Source organism: Eptesicus fuscus, chromosome 7, assembly GCF_027574615.1.
Source record: "Eptesicus fuscus isolate TK198812 chromosome 7, DD_ASM_mEF_20220401, whole genome shotgun sequence".
NCBI lineage: Eukaryota > Metazoa > Chordata > Mammalia > Chiroptera > Vespertilionidae > Eptesicus > Eptesicus fuscus.
This window is the reverse complement of record NC_072479.1, coordinates 17,138,192-17,158,460: the sequence shown is the minus strand read 5'-3', so window position 1 is coordinate 17,158,460 and position 20,269 is coordinate 17,138,192. Positions and strand designations below refer to the sequence as shown.

Here is a 20,269-nt window from a genome sequence, read left to right as displayed (position 1 = left end):
GTGAGAGAAACATTGTTTGGTTTCCTCCCATAGGTATGCCCCACCGGGGATTGAACCTGAAACCTAGGCATGTGCCATAATCAGGAATCGAACCCAAAACCCGTTGGTGTAAGAGAGGATGGTCCAACCAATCAAGCCAGGGCAAGGTTTATTTTTTTACATATGGATGTACAATTGACCCAACACCATTTATTGAAAGACCACCTTCCCTCACTGAATTGTGATGGCTCCTTTGTCATCTGTCAGATGTCACTGTATTAATGTCTGTTTGTGGACTCCCTTTTGTTCCAATGGCCTGTTAATTTGTTCCTGTGCCAATAGGGTTTTAGTTACTTTAGCTTTAAAATAAGTTTTGGTATCTGGTAGTGTAAGTCCCCTATCTTTGCTCTTCTGTGTGTTTTTTTTTTTCCATTTTCTTTTTTTTTTTTGGTACACATTTTAGAATCACTTTGTCAATGTCTTAAAAAACGCTGGTATTCTGATTGGGATTCCATTGAATTTATACATCAAATTAGAGAGATTTGACATCTTAACTAATAAGCCTTCTAATCCAAGAATATGATATATGCTTCCATTTATTTAGGTATGCTTTATTTTTTCTCAGCAATGTTTTTTAAAAAATTGTATTTTTGATTTCAGAGAGGAAGAGAGAGGGAGAGAGATACAGAAACATCAATGATGAGAGAGAACCATTGATTGTCTGCCTCCTGCACACCCCACACTGAGGAACGAGCCAGCAGCTTGGGCATGTGCCCTGACCTGGAATCGAACCGTGACCTCCTGTTCATAGGTTCAGTCACTGAGCCAGGCATGCTGGGCCGCTGAACTGTTTTTCAGATTGTCTGTACCACTTTGTATTTCCACCAGCAATGTATAAGATCACATTTGCTCTGTATCCTGCCCAATACAAATAGTCTTTTAATATTTTAGTGGGTATGCAGAGAGATATTCTGGTTTTAATTTTCATTTCCCTAATAAATAATGATGTTGAGCATCTTTTTATGTACTTATTTGCCATATTGTATATCTTCTTTGGTGAAGAGAATCTTCATAACTTTTACCTATTAAAAAATAAGTTGTCTTTGTTATTGATTTGTGAGAGGTGTGAGTGTGTATGGCATAGGGGTAAGCTCAATAGAGGCCCTCCAGAGATGTCCATATCCCAATCCCCAGAATCTATGAATATGTGACCTTGGATCTTGAAATAGGGGATTATCTTAGTGGGTCCAATGGAATCACAAGGGTCTTTATAAGAGGGAGGTAGGAGGGTCAACATCAGAGATATAGATGTGACAATGGAAGCAGAAGTCAGTGTGCTGTGGGCCATAAGCCATGGAATAGAAGCAGTCTCTAGAATTTGGAAGAGATAAGGAAACATATTTTCCCTGAAGCCTCAAGAAGGAACTCAGCCCAGCTGACACCTTGATTTTACCTCAGTGAGACTGATTTTGGACTTCTGACTTTAATTACTGTAAAATAATAAACTAATATTATTTTAAGCCATCAAGTTTGTGCTAATATTTTAGCATTTTTTTGTTTTGACTTAAATTTTTTTATTGATTTTACTTACTTTTATTTATTATTATTTTATTTTATTTTTTTTAAATTATTTCTGTGTTTCCGAGACCTGCACCCCAGCTCAGTAAACAATGATTCCTGCGCTCACCTCTGCGAGAAAGCGACCCTCATTTTCTGACCTGATGCCAGACAGTTCAATTTCTCCCCATAGGAGTCTGGGTCCCCAGAGTCTCGCTGGAAACTGGAGTTCAGAGCAGTTGGGAGCTTATGTCTCCCTCCCGCTTGAAAAAGACAACCGCATCCTCAGTTGCCAGCCCTCTCCCTGTGCATCTCCGTACCTCTGCTTTTCCACGGCTCTGCATGTCCTGTACAGTCTCAATGCGCTTTTTTCTTTCCTTCTAGTTGTAGAACTTCCACTCAGCCCACTTTCCTGTGGTTCTGGGTGATAGTCGTTTTGTCTTTTAGTTGTAGTTTTGGTGTGGTTTTGAGAGGCAGCACGTACAGGTATATACCTTATGCCGCCATCTTGGTTTCTCTAACTGTTTTTCTCTTGCTGCTTTTAATATTCTCTCTTTGTCTTTTGCTCTTGGCATTTTAATTATGATGTGTCTTGGTGTGGTCCTGTTTGGATTCCTCTTGTTTGGTGTTCTCTGCGCTTTCTGGACTTGTAAGGCTATTTCTTTCAGCAGGTGGGGGAAATTTTCTGTCATTATTTTTTCAAATAGGTTTTCAATATCTTGCTCTCTCTTTTTTTCTGGCACCCCTATAATTCAGATGTTGGTATACTTGAAGTTGTCCCAGGGGCTTCTTAAACTATCTTCATATTTTTGGATTCTTTTTTCTTTTTGCTTTTCCAGTTGGGTGTTTTTTGCTTCTTTGTGTTTCAAATCTTTGACTTGATTCTCAGGATCCTCTAGTCCCGTGGTCAGCAAACTGCGGCTCACGAGCCACATGCCGCTCTTTGGCCCCTTGAGTGTGGTTCTTCCACAAAATACCACGGCCTGGGTGAGTCTATTTTGAAGAAGTGACGTTAGAAGAAGTTTAAGTTTTAAAAATTTGGCTCTCAAAAGAAATTTCAATCATTGTACTATTGATATTTGGCTCTGTTGACTAATGAGTTTGCTGACCACTGCTCTAGTCTGCTGTTGAATCTCTGTATATTATTATTTATTTAAGTTAGTGTATGCTTAATTTCTGATTGGTCCTTTTTCATATCCTTGAGGGTCTCACTAAATTTCTTGGAGATTTCTAGAAGATTCTTGAGTAACCTTATAACCGTGGTTTTGAACTCTATATTCAGTATTTTGCTTTCATCCATTTCTTTCATTTGTGACTTGTTTCTTTGTCTCCACATTTTGGCTGCTTCCCTGTGTTTGTTTCTATGTACTGGGTAGCTGCTAAGTCTCCTTGAGTTGATAGTGTGGCCTTGTGTTGTAGGTGTCCTATAGGGTTCAGGGGCTCAGCCTCCCACATCACTTGAGGTGGATGTTCTTGGTGCACCCCTTTGTGGGCTGTTTGCATAGTCTTGTTATAGGTAAGACTTGATTGCTGTTGGTATTACTGGGAGGAATTGACCTCCAGTCCAATTGGCTGTGATGACCAGCTGTGTCTACACTGGAAGATCTGTTGTGCAGGAGACACCCTTATTGGGCAGGACTTGCTTCAGTGGGGCTTTGGTGCTCACTGAGTCTGCCCCTTGAGTGTATCTCTTATGGATGTGACTCTTATGGTTATGAAGAGCTGTAATCCAGTATGGTCTCACTCTGACCACTGGGTACACTGGCTCTTGGATCTCCAAGGAGGTGCAAGGTCAGCCACTGTCTGGGGCTGCCCAGCAGGAGCTACAGAGACATCTGCAGATTCCTCCTCTCTGTATAGGGTTTAGAAGTGCCCAGACGAGGCCCAGCTGTGAAAGCAAAGCTAGCTGCTCCTGCCGGGCCTTGGGCCTTCTTTTGGAAACTCTGGGGCTCTCTGACCCAGTTGCAATTTGACAGGTTTTTAGAAGGAGAAAGGACAGGCCATTCATATGCAAAAGCCAATGCACACAGTTTGGGTGGGGCGGGGTCTCTGGGGATCACCAGGGCAGAGCAAACAGCAATGGCTGCCAGTCAGCCCTGCACCAGAGAGGTCCCTGCATCTCCACATCCGCGCCCTCCAACCCCATGTTCTCCCCGTATGTGTCTGGGTTCCCAGAGTCTCGCCTGGCACTGCAGTTCAGAGCAAGCAGGAGCTTATATCTCCCTCCTGATTAAAATAGTAGCACATCCAGGTGCCAGTACTTTCCGCACCTCTGCACCTCTTACCAGTCTCACTACGCTTTCTTCACCTCTCTAGTTGTGGAACTTCCACTCAGCCAGCTTTCCCGTGGTTCTGGGTGGTAGTTGTTCTGCCTTTTACTTGTAATTTTGATGTGGTTGTGAGAGGCAGCAAGTATAGATGTTTACCTATGCCACCATCTTGGCTTTATCCCTAGCTCTTTGCTTCTTAATCCAGTGTTGTTTTGTTTCTACCTTCTTGTTCTGAGTGGAGGGGGAAGGGTCTTTCAGATGGTAGGAACAGTACAAGAAAGCCACCCCAAGGTGGACATGAACATCCATGACACAGAGAGTAGAGGAGTCTTGGAGTGTATTAGATGAGTGGTATGAGATTATCAGGTAGAGAGTACTAGATTTTGGAAGCAGAGGAATTTTGGCTTGAGATGGTAAGAAACCACTTAGATGATGGAACATTTAGGCTATTCATCAGAAGTATGGGAGTCCAGCTGGTGTGGCTTAGTGGTTGAGCATTGACCTATGATTCAGGAGGTCATGGTTCCATTCCTGGTCAGGGCACATGCCCAGGTTTAAGGCTCGATCCCCAGGGGGGGGGGGGGGGCATGCAGGAAGCAGCCAAACAATGATTCTCTCTCACTGTTGATGTTTCTATCTCTTGCCCCTCTTTCTTCCTCTCTAAAATAAATAAAAATATATTTAAAAAAAAAGAAGTATGGGAGTGGGAGTTGCTGAACTGGGATGGAACAGGTATTGGGGAAAGAGACTCTCTAGCCCTTGCACTCAGTTCTCATGGGAAGGCAAACCTGACATGCTGTCATTATTTTAGAAGAGTGTCTCACAGTTCTTCGACCCAAGCTGATTGTATTAATGAGGGGTGGGGAGTCTGGGAGATTAAGGCCACCTCATTTCTTTGGGATTCTCTGGTTCACTCGTCTGCCCAACATGCCCCACCCCTCACCTCCAAACTGGCACTGGTCTCACTGATGACATTGAGGTGGCACCGTCAGCCTGCTCAGCACTTCATTCTAGTCTACCAGCACTTCACTCTGTCTCTCTGCATGGGCACGGGGTTTGTTGCTAGAGTTGCAGGGCGGGGCTCTTGCAAAGGAGGCCAAAATATATTGTCTTTTTTGCTGCTCCTGTCCTGCGGGCACAGGTCTTAATAGGGAGAATGTGGCAGGGTGGCTGACTGACCACTTCATACCATGTCTCCCCACCTCTGGAGCTCTTATGAGACCCTTGTTCCCTGGGACTCAGAATGCCTCCAGGCCCTCAGATAACGAATTTTCCATTCTTTCCTACTTCTGCTTACCATAGGACAGTTCAAACCTAGCCTCCTTGCTGATAGCTCCACCTAACTGAAAACACTTCCTTTCTATACCACACATTTTCAGTGTCCAGTGATTACAAATTTCCCATTTTATTATAAACTAGAGACCCGGTGCATGAAATTCATGCACGGGGCGGGGGGGGGGGGGGTGGGAGGTGTCCCTCAGCCCAGCCTGCACCCTCTCCAATCTGGCCTAAACGGGCAGTCGGACATGCCTCTCACAATCCAGGACTGCTGGCTCCCAACTGCTCGCCTGCCTCCCTTCCTGATTGCCCCTAACCGCTTCTGCCTACCAGCCTGATCACCCCCTAACCACTCCCTTGCCAGCCTGATTGATACCTAACTGCTCCCCTGCCAGCCTGATTGCCCCTATCTGCCCTCCCCTGCAAGCCTGGGTCCCCCCCAACCGCCCTTCCCTGCAGGCCTGGTTCCTCCCAACTGCCCTCCCCTGCTGGCCATCTTGTGGCGGCCATCTTGTGTCCACAGGGGGGCAGTCATCTTGGACCACATAGGGGCAGCCATCTTGTGTGTTGGAGTGACAGTCAATTTGCATATTACTCTTTCATTAGATAGGATAGAGGCCTGATGCATGGGTGGCGGGGCTGGTTTGCCCTGAAGGGTGTTCTGGATCAGAGTGGGGGTTCCCTTGGGGTGTGGGGCAGCCTGGGCTTGGGGCCTGTGGTGGTTTGCAGGCCGGCCACACCCCCTGGCGACCCAAGTGGAGGCCCTGGTATCTGGGATTTATTTATCTCCTATAATTGAAACTTTGTAACTTTGAGTGGAGGCCAGAGCAGGCCAGGGCTGTGGGAAGCTTGGCTTCCTCCATTGCCATAGGCAACTCAAGCCTCCTGCTCTCTCCATGGCCACAGCCATCTTGGTTGGATTAATTTGCATACTCACTCCTGGTTGGCTGGTGGGCGTGGCTGATGGGCATAGCAGAGGTACGGTCAATTTGCATGCTTCTCTTTTATTAGTGTAGATTACATGGTTTTCTCCAATCATCCTGGAGAAGCCAGTGCAGATGGACACCTTATCTTCCAGTGAAATTACAAACTTCTTGAGAATGGGAACAATCTTTCTTTATATGTGCCATTTCTCACCAAACATATTGTCAACTGCTGGAGGGCAGGTATTGTTTTACATGAAGATAATGTTTATGGTGCCTTTCTGAAAGTAGTTCAGTAAATTCTTCATGGAAAAAATAAGTGGATAGGAACTAAATGAGAGAAAAGGAGGACTTCTTTGGAGCCCAGAAGAGATTATTTAATTGAAAAAGGCATTTCCTGCTCTCTCCACCATGTAAGGACGCAGTGAGAAGGTGGCCATCTACAAACCAGGAAGTAACCCTCACCAGGAAATGACCCTGCTGGCAGCTAGATTGTAGACTTCCAGGCTCTGGAACTTTGAGAAATAAATAGATGAACAAGACATAATACCTGGAGGAGAAACCAAGATGGCGGCATAGGTTAAACACCTAACCTACAGCCTGGCACAACAATTTCAAAAATACAACTAAAAGTCAAAACGGACATCATCCAGAACCACAGGAAAGCTGGCTGTCTGAAATGCCCACAACTAGAAGGAAAGAGAAAACCACAAGGAAAACCAGAGGAGCCTTAAAAGCCTGAGGTATGGAGACAAGGGCGGAGACATGAGCACGAGCGTGTGCAGGGAGGACGGAGCCGGAGAGGAAGGGGCGGCTGACAGCCTGGCCTGCGTTCTCTAGCAGGAAGGAGATAAAAGCTCCAGATTGCGCTGAACCCCAGCTCCGGGCGAAACCCTGGGAAGCCAGGCTCATGCTGGGGGAATCTGGACTGTGGGGCGGAAACACAGAGGAGCGGCGAAAGGCAGAGCTCCGGAGGCGCGCACGTGAATGCGCGCAGAGGACGGACTGTTTAGTGCCGCTGAATTGCCCTAGCAGGAAGGAGACAAAAGCTCCGGACCATGCTGAACCCCAGTTCTGGGCAAGACTCTGGGAAGCCAGGTTAATACTGGGGGAATCTGGGTTGTAAGGCAGAAATGCAGAGAAGCGGCGAAAGGCAGAGCACCGGAGGTGTGCACAGGAATGCGCGCAGAGGATGGTCTGTTGACTGTGCCACTGAATTGCCCTGGTGGGAAGGAGACAAAAGCGCCAGACTGTGCTGAGCCCCAGTTCTGACTAAAACCCAGTTCTGGGCGAGAATCTGGGAATCCAGATTCATTGGGGGAGAGACTAGACTGTTTGGCAGCGGGCGAAACACCAGGGCGCTTTTCTCTCAGAGGTGTTTGCAGGGAGTACAGAGGGACACTGAGACCCAGGAACCTCATAGGGCGGGGCTGACGGGAAGCCAAGGCTGTAGGCTCCACCCTGAAACTCCGCCCCATCTAAGCTGAGCACAGAGGCTTTTACAATTTTGCAAGTCTAGTTGAATAAGGCTGTCTCCCGGCATAGACACAGCTGATCCTCACAGCCAATTGGACTGGAGGTCAAATCCTCCCAGTGTACCAACAGCAATCAAGGCTTAACAACACCAAGACTTTGCACTCAGCCCACAAAGGGGGGTATCAAGAGCGACCACCTAGGGAGATTGGGGAAGCTGAGCGATAGGGAGGCAGCCAAAAGGTGAAGACACCGAAGCAGGTCACGAATAGAAGGGATGAAGGAAAGTAAACTAATGGATGACACAGTGTTCAGAACCACATTTATAAGGTTACTTAAGAATCTTCTGGAGGACCAAGATGGTGGCATAGGGCAGATGCCTGATTGTTGCCTACCACAACAATTTTGAAACTTCAACTGGAAAACAGAGCAGACACCATCCAGAACAATGGCTGGAGGAATTTCTGAGAAGGAATTGACCAATGGGAGTTGGGATCGGGAAGACGAGGCCCCGCTGGGTCCCGGATCCAGGTGCGCTCGCCTGGCGACTGGTTGCCGCTGCAGACCCGAGTGCCGCCGCAGCGACCTCGGACCAGCCCGCCGCCGCGCACCGGGCACACTGGAGCTTCGCCGAGCCTGCCGCCCGGCGAGTTCCGCAGCAGCCGCCCTGGAGCTTTGAGAAAATGGCCAAAGGAATTGCTGAGAGGGAATTGACAGACAGGAATTGGGATCAAGAAGACGAAGCCCCGCTGGGTCCCGGGTCCGGGTGAGGACGCGCCCCTGGGTCCGGGCAAGGCCACGCGCCTCTGGGTCCGGGTGAGGCCACACGCCCCTGGGTCCAGGTGTAGCTGGATTCCCGGTCTGGGTGAGGCCGTGTGCCCCTGGATCCGGGTGAGGCACGGTCCCGGGTCCGGGTGAGGCCGCGGCCCTGGGTCCAGGCGAGGCCACGCGCCCCTGGGTCCGGGTGAGGCCATGCCCCTGGGTCCAGGTGAAGCTGGATCCCGGGTCCGGGTGAGGCCGTGCGCCCCTGGGTCCAGGAGAGGCCACTCACCCCTGTGTCCGGGTGAAGCTGGGTCCCGGGTCCGGGTGAGGCCGTGCGCCCCTGGATCCAGGTGAGGCTGAGTCCTGGGTCTGGGTGAGGCCGCACCCTTGGGTCCAGGTGAGGCCACGTGCCCCTGGGTCTGGGAGTAGCTGGATCCCGGGTCCGGGTGAGGCCGTGCGTCCCTGGATCTGGGTGAGGCTGGGTCCCGGGTCCAGGTGAAGCTGGATCCCGGGTCCGGGTGAGGCCGTGCGCCCCTGGATCCGGGTGAGCCTGGTTCCCGGGTCCAGGTGAGGCCACGCCCCTGGGTCCGGGAGAGGCCACGTGCCCCTGGGTCTGGGTGAGGCCACGCACCCCTGGGTCCGGGTGAGGCTGGATCCTGGGACCGGGTGAGGCCATGCGCCCCTAAGTCCGGGAGAAGCCACGCCCTTGCATCCGGGCGAGACCAAACCAGAGGGAGTCGGACCTGCATTACCACCATTTGTCCACCATCCAGTGCTGAAAAGTCAGTACCGACATGTACACTAAAGGAACTGGTGGACATTGAAATTGGCTCTCAAAAGAACTGTTGGTCCAGAAAGAAACTTACTACAGACTGATTCATTTGCCTGTCAGCATAACTATTATTGCTCCTCTCACATTCGGTTCTTATAAGTATATTTCTAGTAACACATGATCTCACTCATCTAGGGGAAATGATGAACAACATAGACTGATGAACAAGAACAGAACCAGAAACAAGGAGGCATCGATCGGAATGTTGGGCTTCAGAGGGAGGGTAAGAGAGGGTTGGGGTAGGGGGGAGAGATCAACCAAAGGACTTGTGTGCATGCATATGAGCCTAACCAATGGTTAAGGACAACAGGGGGGTGGGGGCATCCGTGGGGAGGGGTGGGGAATGGGAATGGGGGGATGAGGACAAATATGTTACATCTTAACCAATAAAGAAATTTAAAAAAATAAATAAAAGTTAATAAAATTTAGAAGCAATCAAAATCATTTTGATCACTGCTAACTTCAAAGAAGTAAAATTAGTGAATTTGACCAAAGTGGGAACTAGTTCTTTGTTCTTTTCACACCTTTCAAAGTTCTCAGAACTAAGTTCCAATAGCCTAACTTAGTTCTGAGAACTTTGCAAGTTTCATGACTTTGGAAAAAAAGTCTTGCCTTCTTCATGCCAGACAAACAGCTAAGCTCTTTATAGTCATTATCTCTTTTAATCCCTACAGCAATGTTGAAAAATTAAGTAAACCCATTAGGATTGGGTTTGGTGGTGACAGAAAAATCAAGATCGGTTAAAATGGATAAAATTTTTTCTCTACCACCCTACTCCTCCCTTTTGTCATTTGAAACTTTACCTGAAGGTAGAAGGAACTGCTTCCAGAGCTGTTGCTGTCACTCAGGTTTACCCCCTAACCCCAAAAACTAGGATGGAAGCCATTTTGTTTTAGGATAGAAAAATAACGTTTATTTACAAATGTATCAACTGATAGCTAACAATACCCTAGGGGAGACAAAGAACAAGGAATATACTATATCGTCTAAGATCAAAACTACCTATTTGGGGTTAAACCAAAGTAGCCCATCCAGTTGGACAAAAGGTGGGAGAGACTACGGTAGAGTCAAGCACTGACATCTGGATAAACAGCTGGAAAAGGCTTTAGCCACCAGTTCTCAATGTTCACAGTGACTCAGGAGCAACTTGTTTTTGGATCAATTCAGTTTCTTCAGGGGGACTTTCAGAATTCGGTGCTTGTGACTGTGTTGACTTTTCTAAGTTGCCTCTTATAAGGGGAGTATTTTTTACCCTCCCTTGCACCAAGTGCACAGTAAATTTAGAGGGCCTAGGAGCCAATTCCTCTGCCGATTGGTATCATTGTCTCCTTCCCGTCTGATAGTCTTAAATAGGTGCCTCTTTCTTTTTCGGACTCTCCTGCCAGATAATCTGAAGAAGCGAGTACTTATAATGGAAGTAGTGCTGTCCGCAGGATTAACATATTCTTCAATATTTTGCAGAAGAGTATTCACCAAAATCTGGTTAGATTCCACAGGATCATTCTTCATACTTTCAAGAGCTGAAACCAGAAAGGAAGTCAACTCAGATTCTCGATCTCCAAAGACTGTTTACGCAAACACCATTGTTTTCCACCCCACATGTCACATTATAATATAACTTCATTTAGAATACTTTTTTTGTCCCTGTAAATGTAATATTGTTTTATTGTAGAAAATGTTCAAATACAAATTGTTTATTAAAAAAGAAAGTAAGAGAAAGCACTCAAACCCAGGAAAAAATGATATTTTCATACCTGCCCTTGCAATATTTCTTAAATATCTAACATAGACACTTTTTTTTTACAAAAATAGGATTAACATTTTTCTTCCCATAAAATATTACCCCATCCTATCTAATAAAAGAGTAATATGCAAATTGACCATACCTCTGCTACACCCACAATCCACGCCCACCAGCCAATCAGGAGCGAATATGCAAATAAACCCAACCAAGATGGCTGCGGCCACAGAGAGCAGGAGGGAGGCTTGGGTTTCCCTGGAAATAGAGGAAGCCAAGCTTTCCACCTGCCCTTGCTGGCCCAGGCCTCCACTCAATGTTACAAAGTTTCAATTATAGAAGATAAATAAATCCCAACAAAAATGATGGCAGCCACAGAGCTGGAGAGAGCAGGAGGCTTGAGTTGCCCCCAGAGATGGAGGAAGCCAAGCTTTCCACCTGCCCTGGCTGGCCCAGGCCTACACTCCAGGCTACAAAGTTTCAATTATAGAAGATAAATAAATCCCTGATACCAGGGCCTCCGCTTGGGTCACTGGGGGACATGGCCAGCCTGCAAACCACCACAAGATCCTCACACAGGCCATCCCACACCCCAAGGGAACCCCCATCCTAATCCGGGACACAATTCAGGGCAAACCAGCTGGCCCCCACCCATGCACCAGGCCTCTATCCTATCTAATCCTATCTAATAAAAGAATAATATGCAAATTGACTGTCACTCCAACACACAAGATGGCTGCCCCCATGTGGTCAAAGATGACTGCCCCCATGTAGACACAGATAGCCACCACAAGATAGCCAGCAGGGGAGGACAGTTGGGAGGGACCAGGCCTGCAAGGGAGGGCAGTTGTGGGAGATCAGGCCAACAAGGGAGGGCAGTTGGAAGGGACCAGGCCTGCAAGGGAGGGCAGTTGGGGGTGATCAAGCCTTCAGGGGAGTGCAGTTAGGGGTGACCAGGCCGGCAGAGGAGGGAAGTTGGGGGTGACCAGGCCTGCAGGGAAGGGCAGTTGGGGGACCCAGGCCAGCAGGGGAGAGCAGTTGCGGGGGACCAGGCCTGCAGGGGAGGGCAGTTAGGGGTGACCAGGCTTGCAGGGGAGGGCAGTTAGGCATCAATCAGGCTGGCAGGGTAGTGGTTAGGGGGTGATCAGGCTGGCAGGGAGAAGCGGTTAGGGGCAATCAGGAATGCAGGCAGGCGAGCAGTTGGGAGCCAGCAGTCCTGGATTGTGAGAGGGATGTCTGACTGCCCGTTTAGGCCTGATCCTACTGGGATCGGGCCTAAAGGGGCAGTCGACATCCCTCGAGGGGTCCCAGATTGGACAGGGTGCAGGCTGGGCTGAGGGACACACACCCCCGTACACGAATTTTGTGCACTGGGCCTCTAGTACAATATGATATCCAATCACATGATTCTACCAAAATTTCTTTAATGAACACCTTATTAGTGAACAATAAAGCTGTTTGCAATTTTTCACTGTTATAAACAATAATCAACAACTATTCATTGAGATTTACTATCATCAAGCACTGTGCTATGTGCTGGAGATACAGTGGTGAATAAGAAAGACAGATTCCCCACAGTCAAAAGTTAACATTCTCGCCCAGCCTGTGTAGCTCAGTAGTTGATTCCTGGTCAGGGAACCTGCCTGGGTTGCAGGCTTGATCCCCAGTGTGGGGTGTGCATGAGGCAGCTGATCAATGATTCTCATCATTGATGTTTCTATCTCTTCTTCTCCCTTACCCTTCCTTTCTGAAATCAATGAAAAGTGTATTTTTTAAAATAGCACTTTATATTCTAGCGGAGGAAAAAACAACAAGTAAACATAAATTAAGTGCAAAGAAGGACATTTAACAGAATGATGAGAACAACTAACTGGGAAGGACCCCTTTAGACAGGCCCGTCAGGGAATGCCTCTCTGAGAAGGGGACATTTGAGCTGAGATGCAAAGAATGAGAGCCAGCCTCCAAGGCAGCCCCATGAAGATCAAGGGCAGAAACTCTCCCAGTGGGAGGCAGGGATCGAGTCAGAGTGCAGAAAATGGCCAGTGTGGCTGCCCCTTCTAGTGAGGGGGACATGATGTAGGCTAAGGGTGGAGAGAAGTCAGAAGACAGATTTTTCAGGGCCTGTGGCCCAAGGTAAGGGACCAGACTTTGACCCAGAGAGCAGTGGAAAGCCACTGAAGGGGTTTAAGCAACTACGTGATATGATCTAGTGTACAGGTTTCAAGGAGAATCTGGCTGATGCATGGAGAGTAGTGTAGAGAGAGTAACAGTACGTCTGGAGCTGTCAAAGTGGTGCAGTTAAGGAATGGGGGTGCATAGTTAGAGTTGAGTGGGAAAGGAGGGTCGGAGACAGGAAATTACTTAGTGCAAAGGATAAAAGGGGCAGGAAGAATGTTGGCTCAGCAAATATAAAAGCCAACCAGGCCCATCAAAGTCTACAGCTTCATGTTGATCTCATTTAGAACAGAAAAAAAAAAAAAAAGAGTTGGGCTTACACTATACAGAACAATATATAATCCTTTAGAGAACCACTTCTCAGCCACAGGTTTGTTCGGCATTAGATATAGGTGAAAGTGTAATTAGAATTATTTTCCTTGGGAAATATTTCCTTCTATCAAGGTATTTCTAGGAGGCTGGGTGGGAAGAGGAAGGCAAGGTGAGTTCTCTGATAGACGTAGGGGTGTAGGATTTCCATTCTGGATATACTTTCCCTGAAATTGCCCTATGGTAGCTGGAATAGGTGTCCACTATACAGTAGAGACCTCAACTGTAAAACCTAAGAGAAAGCAGCCGACATACAAAATGTCAGAGTCAGAACTGAAGCCAGGGTTCAAGCCCTCAGAGGGCAGATGCTACTAGCTCATAGTTAATGTGCTAACAGTAGCATAGCTACTCTCTGGGAAGCAACAAACAAACCAATATTTCCTTGGCCATAGCGACAAGTAGACTCCCTACCTGCCCTCCCAATACCACCCCCTTCCCTGGCCCAGAAGCCTGAGTCGGCTCAGCACAGATGTTTTGTGGGACATCTATGTGCCCAGCAAAGCTCAGTGCTTCCCATGTTTTGTGTTCAATCTTCAAAACAATGTTTAAGATCAGCACTATTATCCTCATGATGCAAACGGAGAAACTGAGGCACAGAGGCAAAGTAACTGGCCCAAGCTCACATGGCTCATTAGCAAGAGATCTAGTATTTGAAACTGGTCTGAGTAATGCTGACTTTGAGGAAGAAAGTACCCTTAGAAGTCATTTACCATTTTACTCTCTGGACAAAGAGCTGTAAAAACAACAAGAATTTGTCTATCTCTAGTTGTGTGCTAGGCATTTCCTCCGAGGCAGGATTCCACCATTTCTTCAAAAACAGCATTCCCAAAGTATTACCTCACACCAGGCACCAGGAAACTCTAATTGGACTCAAACCAGAGGACAAACCCCCTGAGGATAGGCGTCTGCAACACCAGAACAGCAAACCTGTGGCATTCATGTCAGGACTTCAGACAAACACATAACACCCTTAACTACAAAAGGGCTGAGGCATAGGAACAGGTGGTATAAAAGCAAACATTCTTTCATCTTGTCTCTACATCAAGGAAGGAAACTGTGGTAAGAAAAATAGTGAAGAATAAATAATTCAAAAATCATTTCCATTTGGTACTGGAATGAATTATACCACCCACCATTGATCACAAGCAACCTAAACTCTTCCCAGCTCCCATTAGCAGAGTTAAGAACTGTGTTCAATGCTGCACCCCTACACTCAAGTAAAACCCTAAATCTTTACCATGGCCAAAGTCTGCATGAATCTGGCCCCACTGCTGTTCTCTGATCTCACCTCCTGCCCTTTAGTTTGCTCACTCCATGCCATCACATTGATCTTCTTGTTCTTCCTTGAACATGCCAAGTGCTTTTCCCTCAAATAGTCATATGGTTCACTCTTTCATTTCCTCTGGCTCTCTGCTTAAATGTCCCATAGCAGAGGGGTACCCCTGACCCCTCTCTGGCCCTTCTTACCCTTTGCCTTATGGAGATAGTGATCTCCACAGTACTTATCTAACACCTATGTATTTGTGGAGGGTGTATTCCTCCCTTCCCCACTAGAATGTAAACTGCATGAAGGCAAGGTTATCAGTTTTGTTCACTGCAGTATCCCATGCTTAGAATAGCACATAGTATACAGTAGGTTTTCAATAATTAACAAATGTAATTCCTAGCGAGCAATGGCAGGGAGTCAGCAGAAGTACATCCTATATAAAATATAGGTGTGGCTATTTAGGCACTGAAGGAAACAAAGGGTATTGGAAGGTGAGGTAAAACTTTCTCTTCTGATTGACATTGGGAATAGCAGCTCCTCTTTCTCCACACCACCAACTCCCATCCCCTACCTCTTGTTTAGGACTCTGGTAAGATTAAGAATAATGGAGCCCTGGCCAGCGTGGCTCAGTAGTTGAGCATTGACTCATGAACCAGGGGGTCACTGTTCCATTCCTGGTCAGGGCACATGCCTGGTTGTGAGCTCAATCCTCAGTAGGGGGCATTTAGGAGGCAGCGGATTGATGATTCTCATTATTGATGTTTCTATCTCCCTCTCCCTCTCCCTTCCTCTTTCTGAAATAAAAAACAACAACAAACCACATATTTTTTAAAAAAAGAAAGGTGACCGTGAGTTGCTACTTGTTGAAATTGGGGTATGGATACCTGGTTATTATATTGTTCTCTATACTTTTAAATAACACTTAAAAATTCTTAAAACAGCCAGAGGAAAAGGACAGATTACCTACAAAGGAAGAAAAACTAGAATAGCAGGCTTCTAGTTAGCAACAAAGAAAGCCAGAAAATGATAGTACAATGTCTTCAAAGTGCTGAGAGAAAATGACTGTTGTCTAGAATTATATAACTAGTAAAGCTATCTTGCAAGGATGAGTGTAAGAAGAAATTCTTACAAACAAAATAAAATCCAAGAGAGTATATTACCAAGATACCAGCACTAGCCCTGGTCAAGTGGCTCAGTTGGTTGAAGTGTCATTCCCTACACCAAAAGGTTGCAGGTTCCATCCCCTATTGGGACATGTACAGGAGGCAACTGATGGATGTTTTTCCCCTCTCCCTCCCCCTCTCCCTCCCCCTCCCCTCCCCCGCCCCTCCCCCTCCCCCTCTGAAATCAATAAACATAGCCTCCAGTGAGGATTTTTAAAAAGGATACCAGCACTAAAGAAACTTCTAAAAGATTTACTTCTAGAAGGATGGAGAAAAATGACCCCTGAGGGATGGTCAGAGATACAAAAAGGAATGGTGACTATGAAACACTTTGTAAATCTATGGTTTGTATAAAATAACAATAATAATCATAGCATATAAATTATGGGTTAAAAAAGGAACTAACATATTGCCTAATAAAAGCCTGTTAATTGGGAGAGGTAGTGGTTGAAATTCATGTCAACATAGTAGGAAAGGTTAAAATGTTGTTGTACTTTAAACTCCGTTAAGTTCAAACTCCGTTAAGTTCAAATGATAGTACAATGTCTTCAAAGTGCTGAGAGAAAATAACTGTTTATATATGATAAAAGTCTACTTTGTGCTGAATCCGGTTTGGCTCAGTGGTTAGAGTGTCGGCCTGCGGACTCAAGGGTCCCAGGTTCGATTCTGGTCAAGGGCATGTATCTTGGTTGCGGGCACATCCCCAGTAGAGGTTGTGCAAGAGGCAGCTGATGGATGTTTCTAACTCTCTATCCCTCTCTCTTCCTCTCTGTAAAAAATCAATTAAAAAAATATATTTTTAAAAAAGTCTACTTTGTAGTATCCAGTCTGGAGTCAAAATTACACTTGCATATTAGGAGGCATATATAAGAATGTTCATGGTAGCATTGTTTGAATAGAAAATAATTGGAAATAACTTAAATATTAATATATGAAGTTTTCGATAAGTATAAATTAATTTTAAAATACTTTAAGGCAGTAAGAAAGAACACAAAGTGCATGTTCTTCGGGTGGGAAGGAACCATGTCTGCCTTACACACCACTGCAGGGTCAGCCCAGAGCACGGGACGAAGGGACAGTGACGGGAATGTGTTGTTAGCAGTGCTTTCATCTAACTGGTATGATGATAAATAATGTTACCTTTCTCTTACTTCTCTTCACTTAAACTTTTATATATAACATTTATACTGGTAAGAGTAAACAATATTTAAAATAATGTGACATGTCCTTAAGGAATTCCCCCTTCCTCCTTTCCATCTTACCTCATCCCCTTACATAACCCAGAACCCAGGTGCGAGGCCCAGACTCACCATTTCGTAACAGCTGCACATCTTCCTCATGTATGTAATGCAGGTTTATCTTCTCAGCTATTAATCCTAAAGACAGAACAGATGTAAAGTCCTTCCAGAATTCCTGGGCCTTTGGGCCATCCCTTTCCCCAGGCTCAGTAGTGAACAAGGATTTATAAACCAATTTTAGCAAGGAATGCACGTGAGAGATGCCTTGCTGGCTATATGTCGGGTCCTAGTGAAAGAACAACCCTCAGAGCAGCTGTGACCCAGGTGATAAGTGGAGCTTGTGCCAAGAATGTTAGACTTCATGGGGCTCTACACCAATGAAAAGATGGACAGAGGGCACAAGGCAATAATTTACAAAAATAAAATACGGATTGCCAATAAACAGGAAAAGATACACAACCTAGCTGCTGATTAAAAAAAAAATTATCCAAAACTACAAGCTTCTGTTTTTCACCTATCAAATTGGTAATGATTTTAAAAACATATTACCTAGGGTTGTCAAATGTCTGGCGAAATGGATACTCATATACATACTGGTGACAAGAGAAAATGAATCTAACTTTTTAGAGGGCAGTTCCAACATCCTTAAAATTCTGCATATCCTTTGGGCCCGACAATTCTACTTTTAAGAACTGTATCTTAACAAAATAATCATGATGACATGCAGAGATGTAACCACTGTGTCCCTGCCTATAAAAACAAAAGATGACACAGTCTCCATATTCAAAAATAAGGACTGGTTTCATAAATCCATCTATACAATAGAATTAATATTATGTAGTCATTAAAAACAATGCTGATGAGTATGTAATGCATGTATTTATGATACAGCTGTGAACCAAAGTTTATTTTTTAAAAGTTTGCCTTAACTGGTTTGGCTCAGTGGATAGAGCATCGGCCTGTGGACTGAAGGGTCCCAGTTTCAATTCTGGTCAAGGGCATGTACCTTGGTTGTGGGCACATCCCCAGTAGGGGGTGTGCAGGAGGCAGCTGATCGATGTTGTTTCTAACTCTCTATCCCTCTCCCATCCTCTCTGTAAAAAAAATCAATAAAATATATTAAAATAAATAAATAAATAAATAAAAGTTCGATAGCTCCGCTGGATTAAGTATCCAGTGATTGAGTGTTGACCCAGGAACCAAGAGATCATGGTTCAATTCCCAGTCAAGGCACCTGCCTGGGTTGTGGGCTCAATCCCCAGTAGGGGACATGCACAAGATAGCCAATCAATGATTCTCTTTCTCCCTTCTTCTCTCTCTAAAATCAACTAAAAACATATATATTTTTAAAGTGCTATATATATGTTTGTGCATATTAGTGTGTGTGTGTGTGTGTCTGTGCAGCATATTTTTAAGAAAAAAATTCTAGGGTGTTAGTAGTGGTTAAATCCAAATGATGTAAGTTCTGGCATTACTTATTGTCTTCTTTCAGCCAGTCTGAATATTTTATGCTTTCTAACATTAACACATACTGTTATCTATATACTGTATATAAAAGCCTAAGTGACCATCGCAACTGAACAGAAGACCAAATAGGCCGGCAGGGGGGTTAGTGAGGGGTGATCAAATAACTGAGCAGCAGGCTGCATGGGGCAGCCAGGCTGGCAGGGGGGTTAGTGAGGGGTGACAAAACAACTGAGCAGCAGGCTGCATGGGGTGACCAGGCTGGCAAGGGGTTACTGAGGGGTGGCCAGATGACTGAGCAGCAGGCGGCATGGGGTGACCAGGCCAGCAGGTGGGTTAGTGAGGGGGAGACCAAATGACCTAGCAGCAGGCTGTGTGGGGCAACCAGGCCTGCAAGGGGGGCATTTGGGGGCAATCAGGCCGGCAGGGGTGGGCAGTGAGGGGCAACCAGGATGGCAGAAGAGGACAGTGAGGTGTGACCAAGCCGGTGGTGCGGGGGGGGGGGGGGAAGTTGGGAGTGACCAGGCTGGCATGGAGGCAGTTAGGGGCGACCAGGCTGGCAGAGGGGGTAGTAAGGGGCAACCAGGATGGTGGGGGGAGAGTTATGGGTAACTAGGCCAGCGGGGGGTGGGCAGTTGGGGGCGACCAGGATGGCGGGAGGGCAGTAAGGGGTGACCAGGCTGGTGGGGGGGGGTAGTTTGGAGCAGCTGGGGGTGACCAGGCCAGCATCAGGGCAGTTAAGGGCAATCAGGCAGGCAGGCAGGTGAGCAGTTAGGAGCCAGTGGTCCCGGATTGTGAGAGGGATGTCCGACTGCCTGTTTAGGTCCGATCCTACCTGGATCGGGCCTAAACGAGTAGTTAGACATCCCCCCGAGGGGTCCCAGATTGGAGAGGGTGCAGGCTGGGCTGAGGGGTTCCACTCCCTCCCCCTCCCCCCCTCCCCCTCCCCCCCCACACCGTGCACGAATTTCATGCACCGGGCTTGTAGTTATAATTTAAAACAAAAAATATTTTGGGAAATCCATGGGATTCCAGTTGAAGCAATAGTTTTTTCCTTCGAAATGCATACATTTCTCACAAAGCAGCATGCTAACAAAGTGGATAGATGCACACAGAGCCAGGACAAAGGCAGATAGCTTCCTCTTCCTCCCCAGGCCTTTCTAACACAAAATTTGGGGTCTGACAGCCCAACATCTCTAATCAGGTCAGAGCTAGGAAAGGATGTGACCAACTTCATCATACCATGGTTCTGGCTTAGCCCTTTAGCAAGAGGTCAAGGAGAGCTTTCCTGCTGGAGAGAAGGGAGGAATCAACAGGAGGGACCACCTTACCTATGAAATGGACTGCAGCTGTCCGTAGGAAGGACTGCGAGCTCTTCAGGAAGCTGAAGCTCTGAAACAGTAACTCTCCCACTAATTGTCTTTTGCATGTGCTCACCTGTGAAGTCAAGGAGGAGTAATGCTGACAAGGAGAGGGGGGCTGCTGGAAACTCTACTGGGAGACCTTCTTGCAGCCATGGCCCTCTCACCTTGCCCACAAGCAGCAGCATTTTCTGTCTTCAGTCAGCTTAAACTATTTGAACCTGTACACTCAGAAAGCCCCAGCCCAGCAAAAGTACAGACTCAGGAAGTTCATAAAGAGAATTTTGCTCCTTGGTACCAACTTGATAAAGGAGAAAACAACTGATGTAGAGCCAGGAGACCCAGGTTTGAATACTGGCCCTGACACTGGCCTCAGTTTTTTCATCTCAAGTGTTGAAATAAAACCTGCGTAACCTACCA

At 46.5% G+C, this 20,269-nt stretch overlaps 1 protein-coding gene and 1 long non-coding RNA gene across 2 annotated transcripts in view; both read right to left on the bottom strand.

Annotated features, from left to right (window-relative positions):
* Positions 1 to 10,012: 10,012 nt before the first annotated feature.
* Positions 10,013 to 20,269, bottom strand: part of LOC129147058 (maestro heat-like repeat-containing protein family member 7) — a 47,177-nt gene continuing 36,920 nt past the window's right edge. The window contains exons 18-21 of the mRNA XM_054718388.1: positions 19,820 to 19,925; positions 17,097 to 17,162; positions 10,481 to 10,594; positions 10,013 to 10,023 (exon numbers count right to left, since the gene is read on the bottom strand). Coding sequence (XP_054574363.1) covers positions 10,013 to 10,023; positions 10,481 to 10,594; positions 17,097 to 17,162; positions 19,820 to 19,925 — 297 coding nt within the window. The remainder of the gene's footprint in view (positions 10,024 to 10,480; positions 10,595 to 17,096; positions 17,163 to 19,819; positions 19,926 to 20,269) is intronic.
* On the bottom strand, positions 10,019 to 19,889 carry LOC129149758 (uncharacterized). The gene is made up of 3 exons (XR_008556567.1): positions 19,820 to 19,889; positions 17,097 to 17,162; positions 10,019 to 10,594 (listed from the first exon to the last, which is right to left on the bottom strand). It is a non-coding gene; the product is annotated as an uncharacterized LOC129149758 (long non-coding RNA).